This window comes from Orcinus orca, chromosome 2, assembly GCF_937001465.1.
Source record: "Orcinus orca chromosome 2, mOrcOrc1.1, whole genome shotgun sequence".
Lineage (NCBI taxonomy): Eukaryota > Metazoa > Chordata > Mammalia > Artiodactyla > Delphinidae > Orcinus > Orcinus orca.
This window is the reverse complement of record NC_064560.1, coordinates 174,233,979-174,255,851: the sequence shown is the minus strand read 5'-3', so window position 1 is coordinate 174,255,851 and position 21,873 is coordinate 174,233,979. Positions and strand designations below refer to the sequence as shown.

General features: G+C 41.2%; 1 protein-coding gene across 3 annotated transcripts in view; it reads left to right on the top strand.

Annotated features, from left to right (window-relative positions):
- The window catches only part of NEK9 (NIMA related kinase 9), a 37,269-nt gene extending 16,748 nt beyond the window's left edge, over nt 1-20,521 (top strand). For 2 of the 3 annotated variants that reach the window (XM_033407532.2, XM_004262252.3), the window contains 11 exons: nt 593-793; nt 1,686-1,732; nt 2,909-3,064; nt 4,892-5,000; nt 5,508-5,669; nt 9,436-9,606; nt 10,322-10,381; nt 12,769-12,977; nt 13,884-14,045; nt 15,564-15,773; nt 17,996-20,521. In XM_033407532.2, coding sequence (XP_033263423.1) covers nt 593-793; nt 1,686-1,732; nt 2,909-3,064; nt 4,892-5,000; nt 5,508-5,669; nt 9,436-9,606; nt 10,322-10,381; nt 12,769-12,977; nt 13,884-14,045; nt 15,564-15,773; nt 17,996-18,118 — 1,610 coding nt within the window. In that variant the 3' untranslated portion in view covers nt 18,119-20,521. The remainder of the gene's footprint in view (nt 1-592; nt 794-1,685; nt 1,733-2,908; nt 3,065-4,891; nt 5,001-5,507; nt 5,670-9,435; nt 9,607-10,321; nt 10,382-12,768; nt 12,978-13,883; nt 14,046-15,563; nt 15,774-17,995) is intronic. The other variant, XM_033407468.2, reaches the window with a different exon arrangement.
- Nucleotides 20,522-21,873: the final 1,352 nt, after the last annotated feature.

The following is a 21,873-nucleotide window of genomic DNA, read 5'->3' as shown; positions in this document are numbered from 1 at the left end:
AATGTGGGGTATTTTAGTTAATTCTATGCAGTTTTAGTTGGGATTTTACAACGAAAGACAGTATCCAAAGAACCAAAGACAGTGAGCAAATATTATACACATTAATAACAACATGCCCAACTTGCTATAGCATTAGAGTAGTGATGAGCAAGGAGAAGGCAGGTGGATAACAGAGAAGAGGTGGGATTAGGAGAAATATATCGTATGTCCCAGTTGTGGGGGGAGCAGAAATAACCTCACTACCTAGTCAGGTGTAGATAATGCTGAGTCAGGAATTAGGAGCTCAAATTTAGTTTGGGTCTTGCCATTACTCACTTTATGATGTGTAAAATAGAGATGGCCCCGGTAAAATTTTAAGCCTCTTTAATATATCATCCCACCATTCTTTTTTTAACTGTTACTGTAACAGTACACGTGACCCCCTAAATACCAACAACTCTAGGCTTGATAGACAGTCTGTCAGATTTCTCTGATATAATCATCCCATGTGAGCTCATTGGCTGAGGTCATCCTCATTCCAGCCCTGGCCAGCTTTCTGATGAGACAAAATAAGTCATTCCTTTGATGGGTTCTGCTTTCCTTCCTTTCACAGATGAAGGTCAGCTCTATGCGTTTGGATCTGACTATTATGGCTGCATGGGCATGGACAAGATTGCTGGCCCTGAACTATTAGAACCCATGCAGCTGGACTTCTTCCTGAACAATCCAGTGGAGCAGGTCTCCTGTGGAGATAATCATGTGGTGGTTTTGACACGAAGCAAAGAAGTCTACTCTTGGGGCTGTGGTGAATATGGTAGGTGTAGCCTTGACTCTGTCCACTTATTCCCAGGCGGACAGCCTGACCTCTTGCTTGTGTGCCTCTAAACACATCATGCAGCCTCTATTTGAGAAGTGTTAATTCAGTAAAAGAGAATCTTTTTATTTTATTTTTTTTGGCTGCGTTGGGTCTTTGTTGCTGCGCGTGGGCTTTTTCTAGTTGTGGCGAGCGGGGGCTACTCTTTGTTGCGGTGCGTGAGCTTCTGATTACAGTGGCTTCTCTTATTGTGGAACATGGGCTCTAGGTGTGTGGGCTTCAGTAGTTGTGGCACACAGGCTCAGTAGTTGTGGCTCGTGGGCTCTAGAGTGCAGGCTCAGTAGTTGTGGCGCACGGGCTTAGTTGCTCCATGGCATGTGGGATCTTCCCAGGCCAGGGCTCGAACCCATGTCCCCTGCATTGGCAGGCAGATTCTTAACCACTGTGCCACCAGGGAAGTCCAGTAAAAGAGAATCTTATAGACTATTTTCATTGGGAAGGAAGCACTCATTTTATTTTATATTTTATTTTTTTAAGTTGAGGGGTACAGTAGATTTGATTTGATTTGATTTCTTTTTTATTTATTTATTTATTTGGTTGCACCAGGTCTTAGTTGCAGCAGGTGGGCTCCTTAGTTGCCACTTGCCGGCTCCTTAGCTGCAGCACGTGGGCTCCTTAGTTGTGGCTCGCGGGTTCCTTAGTTGCAGCTCGCCAGCTCCATAGTTGTAGCATGCGAACTCTAAGTTGCAGCATGCACATAGGATCTAGTTCCCTGACCAGGGATCCAACCCGGGCCCCCTGCATTGGGAGCGCGGAGTCTTATCCACTGCACCACCGGGGAAGTCCCTGGAAGCCCTCATTTTAATGATTTTCTTTCTTATGTGTGTCTCAGGAAGGCTGGGTTTGGATTCAGAAGAGGATTATTATACACCACAAAAGGTAAAATCAGAGGCAACTTCTTCCTAGAGCCTATCTAGGTCACACAGACTCCAGTAATATGTCCTCTTTACCTGACTCCTCATATCAAGGTGTTTATCCCTGAAATATTTCCTATCTGGGAGACAATCAGGGATTCCTAATTTAGCACTATGTGGTCTTGTCATCTGACTAAATCATAAAAAGTTGCGAAAGAAGATGCAGCCACTATGGACACTCTGGAGTCACATCTTGCTTGGGGATGAGCACTAAAATCAGAATGTATAGCGAAAAAGTCACGTCAAGCTAAACACACCCTGGATGGGAAATATTGGAAAGCATTAGAGTATCCCTTAACACAGCACAGCCATTTCCCTTCCCCTTTCCACAGTTGGATACCAAATGAAGTAGTTGTTTGTATTTAGGGGTCATATTGTATGAAATGTAATATCTAATTCCTCTCAGTAGTGCAAGAGCTGGCACTGTGAGAGCTGGCATGGGAGCTGAAACAAGCAGAGAGAGCACGGTCACATGCACCCTAGGACACAGGCTCACCCACTGTTCACTATTAACAATGTTTATTTACATTTTAAAAATTAACATATATCTGTGGGACCATTCTCAATCAATAGGATTCACAGTTATTCCTCTTCTTCTGAAAAGACTATAGGAGAAGGTTTGAGGTTTGAGTTTTCAGGTTTCACAGACATCCATCATGTCCCCCCACCATTCTTCAGCCCTGTCTAGTTAGCTGCAGAGGGATGTGAGCCTTCAGAAGTCTTGGCTGCTGCCTCAATCCTTGGTCACCTCACTTATTATATGACCTGACTGGCACCCCACAGGGCTACTGAGTTTCTTCTATAACTATCATGGGATCTCTGCATCTCAGAGGACTAAATCAGTAATAGATCGAAGCTTCTCTTTTCCCAGTGTTTTCTGAGAAGTCTTCCTAAGTAGGACCTATTGCTAAAACTTTTAGCTGACCTGGAATTGCCTTCTTTTACTTTATTATAAAACTTGAGCTCCTTGTTGAAAACAGTAACCTCTAAGCTTCTGGGCAAATCTGAAGAAAACAGAGCAACCTTTATTTCCCTGTAGTCATTCTGCTAAATGCAGAGCATCATTTTTGAAAGAATTTGAGGGTTTTTCCCTAATACAAGTTATGTTTGGGAGATTTTCTGATTTTTTTTTTTCTTGCAGGTGGATGTTCCCAAGGCCTTGATTATTGTTGCAGTTCAATGTGGCTGTGATGGGACATTTCTGCTGACCCAGTCAGGCAAAGTGCTGGCCTGTGGACTCAATGAGTTCAACAAACTGGGTCTGAATCAGTGCATGTCTGGAATCATCAATCATGAAGTGAGTACCCCGTTTGGTATCCTAAGTACATCATCAGAACTTCTCTAGGTTGGAATTTCTTTGGAAATGCTATTATTGGTTTGTGACTGTGGAATTTGACTTAAGAATAAAGTGACAATCTCACAGACATTATGTCCAGTAAAGTAGCCAGCCACAAAAGTGTACATACTATATGATGCCCATTATATGAAGTTTAAGAACAGGCAAAATTAACTTATGATGGCAAAAGTCAAAACAGTGGTTGCTTCTGGGAAGAGGGGCATAGGTGTTAACAGAAAGAGTAGGAGGGATCCTAGGGTGATGGCAATGGTCCATATCTTGATCTGGATGGTAGTTTTACATTTATATACCTTTAGAAAAATGTATCAAGCTGTACAATATTGTATAGTATGTTATACCTCAATAAATAAATTGATTACAAACAATCAGTGATGGAATTCAAATTCTACCTTATCACTGAAGTAGATACAAGAAAATTAACATTATGAAAAGAAACATTTTTCCATGTATCACCTCTCTAGGGAGTTTTTATGATTACTCTCAAATCACTGATCCTATACAGGCTTATTAAATGTAATTACCATTCCCCTCCTTCAAGAATGTCATAAATTTGCCACTGATATTAAGTACTAGTCCCCTGTTTGTGTTAGTATGATGAGTTTTTGTCATTTTCTAAAGAGTCATATTGAGACAAGTTTGCTGTCTCAATGGAAAAGGTAAGAATTAATTTTTAAGGGCTTCCCTGGTGGCGCAGTGGTTGAGAGTCCGCCTGCCGATGCAGGGGACACGGGTTCATGCCCCAGTCTGGGAAGATCCCACATGCTGCGGAGCAGCTGGGCCTGTGAGCCATGGCCGCTGAGCCTGCGCGTCCGGAGCCTGTGCTCTGCAACGGGAGAGGCCACAACAGTGAGAGGCCCGCGAACCACGCCCCCCCCCCCAAAAAAAAAAGAAGAATTAATTTTTAAGCAATCTCTAAAGTAGTGATTGTGAAATGGGAGAGTGCAAATTTGGAGCAGGTCTGGGGAGGGTGTCCATGTACTTTGAAAAGGCATATTCAGAATTACCATTACTTGATTTGGGTTTTGTTACAACATTGTGTTTGTTGTGAAATTTTAAACTTACATGGGAAGATTTATTTTTATGCTAATCTAAAGGGGAAAAAACAAAACAAAACAAGGGCTTCCCTGGTGGCGCAGTGGTTGAGAGTCTGCCTGCCAATGCAGGGGACACGGGTTCGTGCCCTGGTCCAGGAAGATCCCACATGCCGCGGAGCGGCTGGGTCCGTGAGCCATGGCCATTGAGCCTGTGCATCCGGAACCTTTGCTCCGCAATGGGAGAGGCCACAACAGTGAGAGGCCCACGTACCGCAAAAAAAAACAAAAAAAAAAAGGAACGTGGTTTTTAACAAGTTGAGAATATTGTAGATAAAATTAGATCACAGTAAACTGATGGGCTGGACAGAGTCTTCAGGATTTTAATTCCTTCCCCTGCTTTTGTTAGGTATGTAGAGTGTATAACCAAGACAAAAATCAATGATTCTATCCTTATATAGATGCCTTCTGGGATGGAGAGTTCATGTTGTGCATACCCTAATTTAGGAATCTTAAAACTTTTGTGGTCAGAAAGTCCTGTCTCATACTAAATTCTCTGATTACATATTGAGCTTATTTCTTCTTTTATTCTATTGGAGATGAAAAGCTACCTGGCACCTTCTTAATAACATGATTCGCTTGAAAGGCCTTTTGATCACCACGACAACATTTTCAGCCTGTTTCCCCTCCATTTTTTACTTCATGAGTCTTTGCTTTGTGTTCTACCTTGTTTCAGGCATACCACGAAGTCCCCTACACAACCTCCTTTACCTTGGCCAAACAGTTGTCCTTTTATAAGATCCGTACAATTGCCCCAGGCAAGACTCACACTGCTGCTATTGATGGTGAGTTGATGTACGACTGTGTACACAGGCCTTAGTATTTCAGGCTCTTTTTTTCTATCAAGTAGTAGTGCTTCTTAACTATATGTACACATTCTCCTGATTTCCCCCATCATCCAGTATTATCTCATTAACAAATTGGGCGTTCAAATAAATGTTTTGTTGGTAATCATTATAAGTATATAATCAATACGTTCCTTAATGAGAATACCACACCTATAATTTCTGGCAACTGCTATTTGTATTTAGCACCATCTATAAGTTTTCTAAGTTAAATAGTACCCATTTTCCACATTTAAAATAAAATATATAATATTGAATCGCTTCCTGGGTCTAATTGGTCATAGTTCTAGATGCCCTAGCTGCCCTAGGTCCAGGATTGTGTAGCTAGCTTTATATTTGTATACTCTAACAACCAGAAGCTAGTCTATGGGACTCTGCATTGTCTGCATTTTCCCTCTGTTTCATGACCCATTTGTACCTGGTTATTTATTTTTGCTTCTGTCTCAGAGCGAGGCCGGCTGCTGACCTTTGGCTGCAACAAGTGTGGACAGCTGGGTGTTGGAAATTATAAGAAGCGTCTAGGAATCAACCTGTTGGGGGGCCCCCTAGGTGGAAAGCAAGTGATCAGAGTCTCCTGCGGTGATGAGTTTACCATTGCTGCCACTGATGGTGAGTCTGTACATGTTATTTCAGGCTTTCTGGATAGATGGCTATATTTTAATTTTTGCTTGCAAAAGAGGTGGACTGGTTATTTGTGTAGCTGGATCATATGTTTACTTTTTTATCTGTGTTAAATTGGTGGCCAGTTTTTATGCCTATGGAGCTTCATTAACTTTTCATGTGTCCAACATAGTGATTGCTGTAAAAAGGTCAGATTTCTAGAAAATGGCAAGTTAGTACTCTTAAATCCCTACTTTTTTTACTTTAACTTTTTTGGTACAATGTTTTAAGAATTATTAAATATTTATATATATATATACCTTGCCCAGTACCATGTTGGTTCCAATAAATGTTGGGTGGCTAGAGAGGAGAACAACATAATTTAACCTTGTTCCTTGGTTGGGGTCAGCTGCACTGCAGTGATGTCTTTAGGGACTGCTAAGGCTTGAAGGGCTATATACCATGTGTTTCTCAACTTTCTGAATTGGTCTAATGGAATTTTCTTCTCTCTTTCCTCTCAGCTATTTCTTCTCCTCAGCATCCTGCTCCTATCACTTCTCTTCTTTATTGCAGCTTCTGCTAGCCTTCACTCGCTTTCCTCTTTCTTGTGCTTTCTTTTTTTCTTTTTTCTCTCTTCCTGTAACACCTTCTAAACTCTCTTGATTTTTGTAGCCACTTCTTTCTTGTGACTAGTGAACAACAAAAAAACATATTTCATCTTCTTATCTTTTGACTCATTTTGGCTTTTTTTGTTATTGCTCATGCTCTGGGACGTCTTTGTTTTCTTTCAGTCTGTGTCTGTTACTTACACAAGAGAGGTCCAGCAATAGTGTCAGATAAGTGATCTCTTACCATATTTAATTAAGTGAACCAGCCTTCAGAGTAGCACATTAACCTTCCCTGCTTGTCCCAGAACAAGTGGTTTTAGGGAACAGACTGGTTAGTTCAGGCTAGATAAATGGAAATGGTACCTAGAAAGACAGAATCAGGATGTCACTGAGGATTAAAAATAGTATAGCAAGTTCAGTAGCACTTTCTGACAGGTCCTCAGAGAGGTAATGTTTCTTCAGTATCTGTGTACTTATCAAGTTAAACTTCAGAATGACGAGTATAGAATTAGACTCTGTGTCTGGGCATATTACCTGTTGATAAATGTTCCTCTACTCCTTTGAACTGTACTTGATCACCTCATTCACATAGCAGACATAAACTGAGTGCCTACTATGCTCCAGGTCCTCCTTTAGGCTCTGGGACTATAGAAGTGAGTCTCAGTAAAAATAGAACCATTGTATGATCCAGCAATTCTACTCCTGGGCATATATTCGAAGAAAAGGAAAACAGTAATTCGAAAAGATACATGCACCCCAGTATTCATAGCAGCACTATTTACAATAGCCAAGACATGGAAGCAACCTAAGTGTCCATCAACAGATGAATGGATAAAGAAGATGTGGTACATATATACAGTAAATGGGATATTACCCAGCCATTAAAAAGAATGAAATTCTGCCATTTGCAACAATGTGTATGGACTTAGAGGGTATTATGTTTAGTGAAATAAGTCAGAGGATGGCAAATACTCTATGTTATCACTTATATGTGAAATCTAAAAAATAAAACAAACGGATGAGAATGACAAAACAAAAACAGACTTACAGAGAGAGTGAGAACAAACTAGTAGTTACCAGTGGGGAAGGAGAAGTGGGGAAGGGCAAGATAGGGATATGGGGTTAAAAGATACAAACTACTATGTATACCATAAATAAGCACCAAGAATATATTGAACAGCACAGGAAAATATAGCCATTATTTTATAATAACTTGAAATGGAATATAATCTATAAAAATATTGAATCACTATGTTGTATACCTAAACTAATATAATATTATAAATCAACTATACTTCAATTAAAAAAAAAAGTGACGGGGCTTCCCTGGTGGCGCAGTGGTTGAGAGTCCGCCTGCCAATGCAGGGGACACGGGTTCGTGCCCCAGTCTGGGAGGATCCCACATGCCGCGGAGCGGCTAGGCCCGTGAGCCATGGCCGCTGAGCCTGCGCGTCCGGAGCCTGTGCTCCGCAACAGGAGAGGCCACAGCAGTGAGAGGCCCGCGTACAGCAAAAAAAAAAAAAAAGTTTCAGAAAGTCCCTGTCCTCAGGGAACTCACAGTCTAGTAGGGTAGGGGAGACATACATATAGACAGATTAGTGCAGTCAGGTAGGTTCAGTGCCATGATTGTAGTATCCAAGTCTAAAGCCTGGAGTGTCCAGGGCACAATCCTCTCCCTTTTTTTTTTTTTTTTAATATTTATTTATTCATTTATTTGGTTGCACCAGGTCTTAGTTGTGGCAGGTGGGCTCCTTAGTTGCAGTTCCCGGGCTCCTTGGTTGCAGCATGTGAACTCTTAGTTGTGGCACGCATGTGGGATCTAGTTCCCTGACCAGGGATAAAACCCAGGCCCCCTGCATTCGGAGCGCAGAGTCTTATCCACTGTGCCACCAGGGAAGTCCCTCACCCTTTATTATCTAATTGAGCTTATTACCTTAAATCTTCCCTGTGCACTGATAGCTTTAATTACTGTACCTGACTTCTAGACTCACTGATTCAACAGTCCCTTGATTTGGATGTCTAAAGATAAAGTGGCTTTATAGCCCGGTCTTCCCAGGTTGGTCCTGATTCATGCCTACTGTCCGGGCTTAATCATTAATAGCACCCCCTTTTCATTAAAAAATGCCCTGATTTGGATAAGAGGTAATGGGCATCTCAAACAAACTTACTGTATTCAAAATCAAATTTCCGATCTTCTTTTCAAACCTGTTCCTCCTGTAGCCTTCCTGTTTCAGAAAATGGCACCTCTATCCTACACCCCACGTCCCATCCATTCACAAATTCTATAGATTATCCTCAGAATATATCCAACCACTTTTTACCATCTTCACTATTACAACTGATCTCCCTGCTTCCATCCTTGGGCCCCTGCAGTCAGTTCTCCTCATGGTAGCCTAGGGGATCCTTTTAAATACCTACTGTTCAGAATCTCTACTAGTTTCCTATCTCAAACAGTAAAAACCAAAGTCATTGGAATGGCCTGCATGACCCAGACTCCAGTCACCTCCTGACCTCTTCTATGGCCACCGTCCCCTCCTTTACTTTGCTCCAGCTGCAGAGGACTTCTGTGTTGTGTTTGTGATACATACTTTGCACTTTGCTATTCCCTCTGCCTGGAAAGCTCTTCCCCTAGATATCCACCTGGTTCTCTCCCACTTCAATCAGGTCTCTGCTCAAGTATCAACAAGTACTTCTCTGACTACCCTGTCTAAAGTAATGATACCCTACTATTATTGTTTATTTCCAGTTTTCTTTATTGTTTATCTTCCTTCTTAGCACTTAATGCTACCTGAAGTAATTTATTTATCAGTCTCTCCCCACTAGAATGTCAGTTCCACAAGGGCAGCAACTTTGTTTTGTTCTCTGCTCTCTTCCTAGCACCTCAAGCAGTGCCTGTCATGAAGTAGATGCCCAATAATTATTTGAATGAATGACCAAAAATGTTGAATGAGTGAATGAACGGATGGCAGTATGTAAGAGCGGCGGTCATTTTTACCTGGGTGGCATCAGGAGTCGTTTAGGCTTTATATAGGGGAATAAATAGCTTTCCCTTGTTTTGTACATGGTGGAAAATCTTTTTAGCTCTAGGGCATAAAGATGGGGAACCCAAAAGAGTTGGGAAGCCAGTGTTCTGTTCAATTGTCTGCTGTTTAATTTTTTTTGTCTAGATAATCACATTTTTGCCTGGGGCAATGGTGGCAATGGTCGCCTGGCAATGACCCCCACAGAGAGACCGCATGGCTCTGATATCTGCACTTCATGGCCTCGGCCTATCTTTGGATCTCTGCATCACGTCCCAGACTTATCTTGCCGAGGCTGGCACACCATTCTCATTGTTGGTAAGGGTTCCATATGTGTTGGTTAGGATGGCTTTGACAGAGGATAGACCCACACCTAAGTTACTAATGGTCACATTCTGGCAAACAGAAGTGTCCTGAAGAAAAGAAGCTACTCGTGTAAGTCTTAATAATTGTCAGTGATACCATATCTAGTGGTAGGAATAGAACATTGTTTGCTGTCTTATGATAACATAAGGGCTCTGACCCCCTCGCGGTAGAATTTACTTCTAGTAGCCCACTGATTAGTTTATCTGTGCTCATGCTTTTGTGAGAAACATACAGTACACCTTTAAAAAGAAACTAAATCATAACTGCCTCCTGCATAAAGATTCCTTTGTTATGAACAAATTATAAAGGTCTGTGTGAAGGTTTACAAGTTCATTCTTTAGGTCAGCGGTTCACAACCTTGGCTGCGCGTTAGAATCCCTTGAGGAGTTTTTAGAAATCCCATTGTCCTGACCAATTAAATCAGAACCTCTGGGGTGGGACCTAGGCATTGCTACTTTCTAAAGCTTCCCAGGTGATTCCAAAGAATAGTTAAGGTGGAGAATTGCTACATAGTTGAATATAGAGTAGCTATTGGTGCTTGGCTTATAATATTTTTATCTGGTATGAGAGATAGCAGTTATCTCCTAGATTAACTCCCTATCCTAGGCTGTCACTTTTCCTGTCTCTGGCTGTAAACAATGCTTACCTACTGAATATTTTTCCTCAGAGAAAGTATTGAATTCTAAGACCATCCGTTCGAATAGCAGTGGTTTATCCATCGGAACTGGTAAGTAGCAGTATCTCAGGTACCAGTGGTTTTCTGAGGTGTGAGTCTTTGGGTTGAATTCCGTGCAGTCTCCCAAAAAAGGAAATAGGAAATATCTCTGGGAAATGAGGAATACAGTGATCAAGAGGGAAGGTCATAGTTTGGTAGATTTCACAATAAGTTATGACTTCTACATTGCGGTCAGAGGGAGAGTACATCTTTGCCACCACACATGTGGGAGTAATTACGTGGCTTGCCCAACATTGTATTGTGACTTACGTACTGTTCCTTTCCTTTCAATGCTAGGGGCTATGGGTTCTGTCTACCCTTTACTTCCATAGTGTTCCCAGGGGTATTCCAGTCTATAGAAGTAGTCCTTCAGAATAAGCCCTTAGAATTAAAAGTTGGCTGAACTTTCAATGTAGTTGGGAAAATCAGCCCAAACCTCTCTAATACTTTTCCTTTGGCTGCTTTCTTCATGGTTCTCTTATTTGGGGCCATGCTAGGAAATTGAATCTGTGTTCCTTCTGGTTTTCCATTTGCTAGGGTACCTGTAGTCTTTGATGTCTCAGAACTGGATTCTGATGTTTTGTGCAATCAAAACAGATGAAGACCCAGAATGAAAGCAGACTAATCCTCCAAAAAGACAGTTGAAAATCTGATCTAGACTTGTTGAGCTCTAGTTTACACAAACACACATCATACCTTTTATTAGTTTCCTTTAGTAATCCATTGCTCAGCATCTGTTTGTGCATATTAATATCTGTCACAAATGATAAAATACCTTTTTGCTAAGCACAGCTGTTATATTACAGCTCTGTTTTACTAGAACAGTATTTAAAGGAAAAACTTAAGATTAAAAGCACATGTCCATTGTCTGGAAAATATAAACTCTGTAAGGGCAACGATTTTTGTCTTTTTTATTCAATAATTTTATCCACATTGCCTAGAAGAATGCCTGGCAAATGGTAAATGCTCAGTAAATATTTGTTGGTTGACTATGTTATAACCATCCAATGGAATATTATATGTGTTAAAATGAACAACATCTACAAATATTTCCATAATGTGAAATGTAAAAAGCAAGTTGCAGCAGACTACATGCCTTTTTATAAAGTTCAAAAACAAGCAAAATAAATAATATATTGCTTAAGGATACCTAAGTATGTGATAAAGTTTTTTTTTTTTGCAAGAAGAAATGAAAAATACAAAATTAATCAGAGTAGTTATATATAGGTAGGAGGCCAGAGAAGGAAGGAATTCACAAGGCAGATGGAGCAAAACAGGTATTATTCTTGTTCAGCCCTGTCCCATAGCTCTTTCTGCGATAATGGAAATGTTCTATGTCTGTGCTGTCCAGTGTAATAGCCACCAGCCACATGTGGCTGTTGAGCAGTTGAAAGTGGCTCTTGCGACTGAGGAATTGAATTTTTCATTCTGTTTACATTTAAATAACCATATTTGGCTAATGGCTACCGTATTGGAAACTAATTGTACTTTCATGTAGTAGATGCATGTATGGTTATTTTGTTAGGCATCAAAACTTACACATATGTTAAAAATAGTCTTAATGTGTATGTCAAATGTAACATAATTTTTAAAAGCCATTTAAAACAAAAAAGCTTAAGAGGTTATTTTGGCATCTACAGTTCTGCGGCTTTGGTAGGATCACAGTGTGGCATAGTCAGTCCTCAAGCCAGGTTAGCTGGTGATCGTAAATAAGCTTTTACATTTAACTTTAGAATATACCATGCAATTTTTTTTTCTTTTAGCTTTGGCAAATTACTTTCTTAGTTATATTTTTCTTTGGCTCATATTAAAGCTCAGTGTCATTTCCTGACTGTACATCAGCTCATCTTCATTAAATGTAACTTGGAATATGCTGCATGATATTTAAAGAACCAGCCATCATATTTTTTAAATTCTTACGAATAGTCATTAAAGAATTTAATGAATTTAATGGTTGAGGACTTCTCCATTCAGGTGTTTCCCCAGAAAGGGAGTTAATGGTGAGTTTATCTGGCAACTTTAAGAGGTGTTTGGCTCAAATGTGAAAAAGCTTTGTATATAAGGTGAACCTCTATGAAGGATGCTGGAGTCTGGGTATATCTGTTAAGGCCTGGATGCTGTGGTTGGGGTGAGTATTCAGTAATGCGGTAGAACATTGATAATCTGCTGTGGACATAAGGATAAGCAAGTTTGGAAAGTAGAAGTGAATATTGCTATAAAGATACTGATACACAATACCTTGTATAAAAACTAAAAATTTAGTCCCAAGTATCTGATTTACACTGTTGCTGTTCTGCTTCACGCAACTCTAGGAACCTCTCCGGGGGTCGGTGGGGCTATCAGATGGTAAATCTTGCTGCATAGCAAAGCTTTCTATTTCTGTGCTGTGTATCTGTCAGTGGTTCAGAGCTCTAGCCCAGGAGGTGGCAGCGGTGGCGGTAGGGGAGAAGAGGAGGACAGTCAGCAGGAATCTGAAACTCCTGATCCAAGTGGAGGCTTCCGAGGAACAATGGAAGCAGACCGAGGAATGGAAGGTTTAGTCAGTCCCACGGAGGCCGTGAGGATCAGTAGTGGGGCCAGCAGCTCCTGTCCTGGCTGGCTTCGAAAGGTAATTCCTTTGGTAGAGGTACCTCTGTAGGGACTAGAAAGGATCTGTTTCCCATGTCCTATCCAAGCGTTTTGCAGCAGGCATCTAGGTTTCTGATTTCTACCTGAACCGAAATCACCAAATCTCTAATCCTTTTTCTTCCTGACAAGAAAAGGTATAAGATGTGCTCATACCTGTATTACTTAAATGAATGGAAATTAGTGCAGCCTTCCTTGAAGGCAGTTTTTGTAATGCATGCATGCAAAGGTTAAGCTTCTAGATTTTGTACTGTGGTTCGTAGAAGTAGAATATTGGGGCAATTGGAATGCCTTATGGTAGAGAAATGCTTAACAGTGGTTATCTATGAGTGATGGAATTACTGGTGATTTTTATCATCTCCCTTTGCCCATCTGTATTTTCACATTTTCTACAGTCAACATTTATAGTTAGAGAAATTTTAAATTTTGTACCCGCCCCCAACCAAAGAGAGAACGTGTAGATTTAAAGCTCCCTCTCTAATAAGATTAAACTTGATAGCTACATAGGAATATGAATGGAGGAAGCAGCACACAGTTCTATCTAAAGCTTTAGGTCAGCCTTTAGCAACCTGGCAGTTGGCCTCACTGCCATTACCTTAGAGCTTCCCAACTTACTGAATAGCCTGTGTAGACTGAGTGTGTTAGAGAAACATGTCAGACACTCCAAAATGTTCTTGGATTTGAGTTTGAATTTGCTTCACTGTTCACTCCTCAGAGGAAGGAATGGCAGGATGTTGACAGGTAGGGCGAGCTATGTTGTAACCACAACTGTCCTGCTCCACTAGAGGGTGCTGATGTCACGACAGAGTGAAAGCTATAGCAAGAAGGGAATTTGGTCGAAAGTAAATGGCTCAAACAGAACTGATGAGATTCTTTCTTTTATACATAGGAGCTGGAAAATGCAGAATTCATCCCTATGCCTGACAGCCCATCCCCCCTAAGTGCAGCTTTTTCAGAATCTGAGAAAGATACTCTGCCCTACGAAGAGCTACAAGGACTCAAGGTGGGCTCTGAAGCTCCTTTGGAACACAAGCCCCCAGAAGGAGCCTGGGTAACTGAGCTTTTGCCTTTAAATCACAACTAGGTAAACAGTGGCTGTAAGCTCTGACCACTTCTCCTGGCCTCACTGTCTTCCCCTCTAGCTTCATTGGTTTCCCAGCTGCCCAGCATCAACTCATACTGTCTGTTCAATAGTGCTTAAAGCCTGTATGCAAGGCGAAACTGATTTCTGTGGAAAAGTATCTACCTTTTCACATTTCTGACAGGCCCCCATCTTTCTATACCAGATGATTGTCTTTCTTTTCTCTGTGCCTCAGAAGTACCAAAACTGAAATTCCAAAATTCAAATCCAACTTTTCATGACACTGCTAGGGTAGGTTGGAGGTTCTAAATGTAAGTAAGAAATAATACTTGTAGTCTACTGGGGGAGCAATGCATGTATACCTAACTTTGGTAGAAATCAAATTGTGGTAAATATCTCAATAAAACTGTAAACCAGGGATCATCAAACTTTTTCTAAAGGGCTACATAGTAATTATTTTAGGCTATGCGGACCATACAGTCTCTTGCAACCATTCAATACTGATATCATAACACAGAAGCAGCCAAAAATAATGCATAATGAATGGGCATGCTTATGTTCCAATAAAACTTTATTTATAAAAACAAGCAGTAGGCTGGATTTGGCCCATGGGCTATCATTTGTTGACCCTTCCTATAAACAAAGTACAGTAGAAGAAGGGAGGAAAATCCAGGCTAGGATAATTGAAAAGCTTCCCAGAAGAGGAAATAAAGCCTTTGAAACTTCAAGGTAAACATTTTAATTCCTCTGTCAGTTAGCTGTCTTGAATTGTTTTGGCGATCCTATTTACTGAACACCTCTTAAATCTCTTCTAAAGTGTGATCCACTACATTTCATGAATATTGACCCTTTGAATCATGGTACCCTCACTGTGATCAGAAAGACTTGTTCCATCTGGGAAGATCCCACATGCCGTGGAGCACATAGAGTAGAGTGCGCCACAACTACTGAGCCTGCGCTCTAGAGCCCACAAGCCACAACTGCTGAGCCTGTGTGCCACAACTACTGAAGCCCGCACGTCTAGAGCCCATGCTCCGCAACAAGAGAAGCCACCGCAATGAGAAGCCCGCGCACCACAACGAAGGGTAGCCCCTGCTTGCCACAACTAGAGAAAGCTGGCGTGCAAAAAAAAAAAAAAGAAAAAAACTTGTTCCAAACCAAATTGTGCATTCTCTCACTTCAGCATTTTAAATAGGAAGATATCAATGACTTTAAAATTTTTCACAAAGTTCTCCAAAATAGATGATTATTCTTTTACCTTACCATAATGCAGACTGAGGCACTGAGAGTCCTCTTGCTCTGTTATGTTAGAGCCAGGTTCTATTGTAATCCCAGCAGTTTTCAGTTTCTCTTCCATTTACTTTGTGTATATGTGTTTTATATTGTTACTTTAAAAGTAAAATCTGGTAGCACTTAGAGGACATTTGGATTGGGGAGCTGTAGCATCCGGGCAGAACCTCCTATGACCCTTTTCTCCTGTCTCTCTAGCCACCTCGGCTGAATCCCACAGGAACATGCGCTGGGAAGGGAACACCCTTGACTTCTACCTGTGCATGCAGCACTCTGCAGGTGGAGGTTGAGAGATTGCAGGGTCTGGTGTTGAAGTGTCTGGCTGAACAACAGAAGTTACAGCAAGAAAACCTTCAGATTTTTATGCAGCTACAGAAGCTGAACAAGAAATTAGAAGGAGGGCAGCAGGTGAGAGCATTAAAAGGATAATTGAATTTCTAATTCTGTTTTGAAGAATCACAGAAACAAAACACCAGTGCCTGAAATAGGCTTACTTCTTTGCAAGTACTTACCTTTTGATGATGTAATGTTTGTAATTAATCCCAGATGCTTGGTCCTTCTTCAGGCACCTGGATTGAATCATTTCATCACCTAACTTCCATTGTATATTTGTTACCTTTGCTTTTTCTTCTACTTATTATGAAAAACTTTAAACATTACAGTTCAGTGGACACCCATACATCCACCATCTAGGTTCAACCGTTGTTAACATGTTGCTGTAATTATTTCAAATGTGTTTGTGTCTGTGTATGTTTAAAATATGTGTAGGTATTTATCTGTGTATTTGAAGTATGAGTGTGTGTATGTGCATGTATATTTTTTCCTTTTTCTTTTTTTGCTAAACCATTTTCAAGTAAATTATGAAAGTCATGACATAGCCTCCCTAAATACTTTATGACACATATCTAAAAATAAAGACGTCATTCTTCTGGAGAACCACAGTACTATTATCACACTTAACAAAAATAACACTAGTATTCTCGATTCTCATCTAGTACCCAGTTGATACTCAAATTTTCCCAGTTTTCCCATAAAAATGTCCTTTATAACTGTTTTTATTAGACCAGAAACCAGTCAAGAACCCCCTTTTACACTATTATGTTTCTCATTTCTTTTAATCTAGAACAATTCCATCACCACTTCTACCCCCCTTTTTTTTTTAACATTTTTAAATTGTTTTATTCAGTGATCCATACTTCCCTCACTGATTTGAAAGATCACATTTAATATATTGTAAATATCCAAATACACACGGGTTCATTTTTAGGCTCTCTTTTCTGTTGCCTTGAGCTATTTAATTAGTCCTATTTAAAATACTAGAGTTTTGAATGTCTTGATTCCCAGTAAGGAAAGTCCTGTGCTCCTTTTTATTCTTTTCTGGGGTTACATTGGCTGTTTTTGCACATTGCTTCTTCTGTATGAATCTTAGAATTCCTCAAAAGTGAAGTTTCTCAAAACTCCCTTTGGTATTTATATTGGAATTTATTAGATTTGCTTTGAATTATATCTTTATTTGAGTAGAGTTGACTTGTCTTCCCAGCCTTGAATAGTTATTTATTCAAGTCTTCCTTTATATTCTTACATAAAGTTTTATCATTTCTTAGAAGTCTTGTGCGATTATTTTTGTTGTCATCTACCCCCGTTTTTTAAAAAAATTTCCATGGCATTGGTTTGTTGAAGAAACAGGGTCAGTTGTTTAACAGAATGTCCTACATTCTGGATTTGCCTTATTTTCCTGAGACATTGCTTATCTTATTCTTTTGTCACCCTGTCATTTCTGTAAACTGGAAGTTAGACTTAAGGCTTGATTAGGTTCAAGTTGAAAGATTTTTGGTAAAAATACTTCACCGGTGATGCTGCTTGCGTTGTTTTTTTGTTGTTTTTTTTTTGCGGTTCGCAGGCTTCTCACTGTTGTGGCCTCTCCTTTTGTGGAGCACAGGCTCCGGACGCGCAGGCTCAGCGGCCATGGCTCACGGGCCTAGCCACTCCGCGGCATGTGGGATCTTCCCAGACTGGGGCACGAACCCATGTCCCCTGCATCGGCAGGCAGACTCTCAACCACTGTGCCACCAGGGAAGCCCTTGAGTCGTTCTTAAAGGGCCATAGTATTGCTCTATATAGAGTGAACTAGGTTAGGGAAATACTGTCAACCTTGGCTTTGCCATTTACCAGGTTTATGTGTTTGGACAAATTACTTTGTTTCTCTGAGCCCTGGTTCTCACCTGAAAGAAGAAAATAGTTGTTGTATGGTTGTTTTGAGAATTAGATGAAATAATGTCTATGAACGTACTTTGGAAAATAATATACACACTTGAAGTAAGCATGGAGTGATTGGCAGCTGTAGGAGAGAGGAGGATTGTTTTGCCTAGGGCTGTTTGAGTTTTAAAACTGAAGAGTTCTGCATCCCAGAAAATCCTGCGGTCCTGGGCAAACCACGACACTTGGTCACCTACCTGCAACAAATGTACAGGTGTGGACTTTATCTAAGGTCCTATTATTAAGGTAGTAGTATGAGCTTCTCACAAAACCATGGCTACACATTCTTAGAGGTGGGCATTGAAAATCTAGTCCTGAAATGCTGTAACTAGGTGGCAATGTTGTTAACCTGGAACTGTGTTTTATCTGGACAGGTGGGGATGCATTCCAAAGGAACTCAGACAGCAAAGGAAGAGATGGAAATGGATCCAAAGCCCGATTTAGATTCAGATTCCTGGTGCCTCCTGGGAACAGACTCCTGTAGACCCAGCCTCTAGTCTCCTGAGCCTGTATAGCCTCCAGGAAACTGGAATCCAAAGACCTTCACAGCACACTTACTGAACGCAGAGAGCGCTTTCCTGGCTTCGTTCACTTGCAGACAAGGAGTGCGAGGCGGAGGCTCTGAAGCACTTTCCATGTACACTTGGAGAGTAGCATTGCCTATTAGATAGGATCTAGGAGTGGTTTTGTGTTGGAGAATGGAAGGGCCCCATGGCCCTGGCTTTGTCCTCAGTGACTGCCATAGCAGCAGCAGCTCTGTACCTCATCTGGTGATCCCACCTTTGAAGAGGAGACACAATGCTCACCTTAATTTTGCTGGTAGCAGCTTACATCCCACTTACCATTTTCACCATTAATTGGAAGCTGCCTTGGGAATTCAACACCAGGCATTGCACCTCTGGGTGGAGGAGGTTAAAGTGTAAAGCTGGAGTGGGCTGGAACCAGGTGTGGCCCATCCAGGGTCATCTGGAGAGTGGTGAAGTGTTCTAAGCCCTCTCAGGAGCCTTAGTCCAGGAAAGTATGTCTGGTGGAGTCAATCTCCAGCTTGTTTTCAGAAAGTTCAATTATTTTGTGAAGCTAAATGCTTGAGGAGGAGCAGTGGGCTTAGGTTGCTTTTCCTCTGAGGGTTGAGTGAGACTTCCTCAATGAGGAGTAGAGAAAGAAGGGTAGGTCCCTCCTCGTCACACAGCAGGAGTGTGAGGCTGTGGCCAACGCAGGGTGGGATTTCCTAGCTTTGGAAGATTCCTCTGAGAGATGAGGCATCTCATAGAGAATTGAGTCTGTGGGGCAGTAAGAATGGACTTCAGAGGAAACTGTGAGGGGAGGCCCTCCTTCAGCTGCCTCTACTCGGTGTCTTCGAGAGGGCCTAGAGTGACTGAGTCTTCTGCCCCTGAGAAGACTTCTTGTGCCTCTGCCTTCATGGCTCTTAGGGTTCTAATCTTGACATCAGCAGCTCCAACCGCTCCCTTTCTGTATGTCTAGTCAGTGTGTTTCCCCTTTTGGTGTTTTATGAAGCCATATCAGTGAATCTGTATCATCTTTCCTACTTGAGTGGCCCAAAGCCAGCCCCCAGACCAGGTAGTCCCTGAAGCCTAGCAGAACAGGAGGAGCCTGCCAAGTGAGAGGAATTTTGCTGAGAGCTCCCTTCTGATCCCCGTGTCTTCATGTCCTTGTAGACAGGAGCAAGCTAGCTTTCCCGGAGAGAGAAAGTGTCCTAGAAACGTTTGATGGTTTTACTTAAGGATGTGAGCGTTGTGTTTCCACCTATATACTAATTTTGAGTCACAGGAGCTGCCTTGATGAGTCTCATATCCTACCTCCCTAGAAAGAGCTAAATTAATTTTTGTTTCATTTTTCCCCAACCAAAAAATGAATGTTTGATATCTGTTTAATATTTTGGAAGGACCTGTGCAATGAAAATTATGCCATTTCCCTAAAACTGGTGGTGTAAAGGCTGCTGCTCTGGGAAAACCCCTCAGCTGGGGATGGGCAACTCTATTCAATGGGATCTTCTTTGGTTTAATATTCCCATTGTTTTCTCAATTCTGGGAAGCCTAGTACAATGGTACTAATGTAATCACTGAAGCCTTTTCTTAAAATAAGGGAAGGGGCCAACCCTGGATTAAAGTTACAAGTTCTGGGGACTTGGGGTTTGCAACAAACCCTAACAATGGGTTTTGATTCATCATGTAAATGCAACTTTGATTTTTTTTTTTTTTAAAGGACTGACTGGCCTTTCACGTTCTTGTATCCCTCATGCTCACCACCTCAGCAGGCCTGAGAGGCAGGGTCATTTTGGGTGTTAATCATGAGTATTGCTTCTGCCATGGAACCGAGGAACATGGGCATGTTGCTGAGACTATGGGATGAAAGTGAGCACTGAAGGGAGGGTGAGAGCTGGGCTCTTGGTCCGGAGGGGAAGTCACTCTAGCAGTGGAACGCTGGGGTCGTTTTCTCTAGCACGTTCCCTTGGGAAGTCTAGGTTTGCTGTTAATCTGGCTGAGAATCTAAGTTCTGTGCCTTAGAGACAAGTTGCACTTTGCCAAATTGTGCCTGGGATAGCCATATGATTTTTCCCACCAAAAAGCTACGCAGACAGAAACCAGTTCAAAGGTGGTAGCCATGCATCAGATGAAAAGTAAAAGGTGAGGCAGCAGAAATGCCTTTGAATGGTTTTCTGTAGCTAATTCTTTTAAATTGCAACCTACTTTTCTTCTTTATGTAGTGCTAGGTGTTTTAAGTTTTCCAGTAGTATTGCTTTTGAGTTATAGTATAACCTGAGTTACTCCTCTGCTCTGACATTGTTGCTGAAGAATTAGCTTATTGTTAGCCAGATGTTTGAAAGGTTGACGGTGGAGTGGTTTGACATTTCTGTTTTAAATAAACATTTAAACTCTCAATCAGTGCTATGCCTCAGTGAGCCTACGCATCGACCTTAGTCACTGGGGATAAAACACACAGACTCTAGGCCTTCGTGAATTTTTGATTCAGTGAGTCTTTATATAAATAAAGAAATAAATGGTCTTGTAACAGAAACAATGCAAGGGACTTTTGCACAGAAATAATCTTTGCTTCTTGCCAGTTTCTTTTTCTTACTAATAGAATCATTTTTGCTGCTACAACTTTTTTTCCCCCAAAACTTCTAAAATATAGTGCTTAAAATGCAGAAGGAGAAAAAGATGAGCCATTAAAAGAGGAAGGGTCATGTCTTGTACTTATCTCCACAGTGGGCTTTTTCAAGGTACTGCCAGTTTATGTTTGTAAAACTGTTTTCCCGCACAAAGGCTGAAGTGTATTTGGTCTCCCTGGCACAGCCACGTTGTGACTTCTCTTGGCTGAACAGTTCACTAAAGTGTAGAGCAAGAGCAGCCTTAACTCACATTTCATTTGATTTTGCCATAGATTTGGAAACATTCATGATAGAACAACTCTGGTGCAAGGATGTATTGTAAATGAATTATTTCAAATGAGCATCCTTGGGCCTCCAAAGAAATATTATTCATGATAGTGTCAGGGCAGAGTGGGCTGTAGTCAGGACTACGAAACAAGTTCCTTCCTGCCACAAAGCAAAAAAATCATTTATTGCTTCAGTGATTAACTATGGAAATAAACATGCTGAGCACTAAACCTCACAGAATTACGAACATTAGGGAGAAAAACACTATATCACATCTCTGCTGCCTCCTGTGTAGTTGTGAAAAGTGACAAACTGATGACCTAAAGCAAATGTTGGCCAAAGGTGCTGTGCTGCATTCAATACACTGCATATACTTTTTAACGAAGTGAGTTTCACCTAAGATTTTTTCTCATTGCTTAACCTTTTGAACTTTAAAATTTATAACATCTACTTGCACTAAAGTTTCTTGGATAAAGTAGTATAAAACACGGACAGTAACAAGCAGCATTTATTTATCCTCTGTCATCCTCTGCTATCTAGGAAGAGATGTAGATAGAAAAAGGTTCTTCTTCCCAAAGATCCGATCAAGCTAAATTTAAAAGGCTAATAGATATTCCTGATATAATCAAAGGGCTAAACATGTTGAGATCGAAGGGAACACAATGGCATTGACTATTCTTTGTTCCTCTAGCAGCATAAGAAAGCACTCCCCACACACACAACATTTGTTCTCCCTGGAGGCCCCTGGTCTGTGACCTTTATAATGTCATCCAGGGGTTCCAGGCCAGGCAGACAAGGCAAATAAGTGAAGCACGCCAGGCGGGGCTGTGGTGATCGTGCTCCACCCCGTCTGGA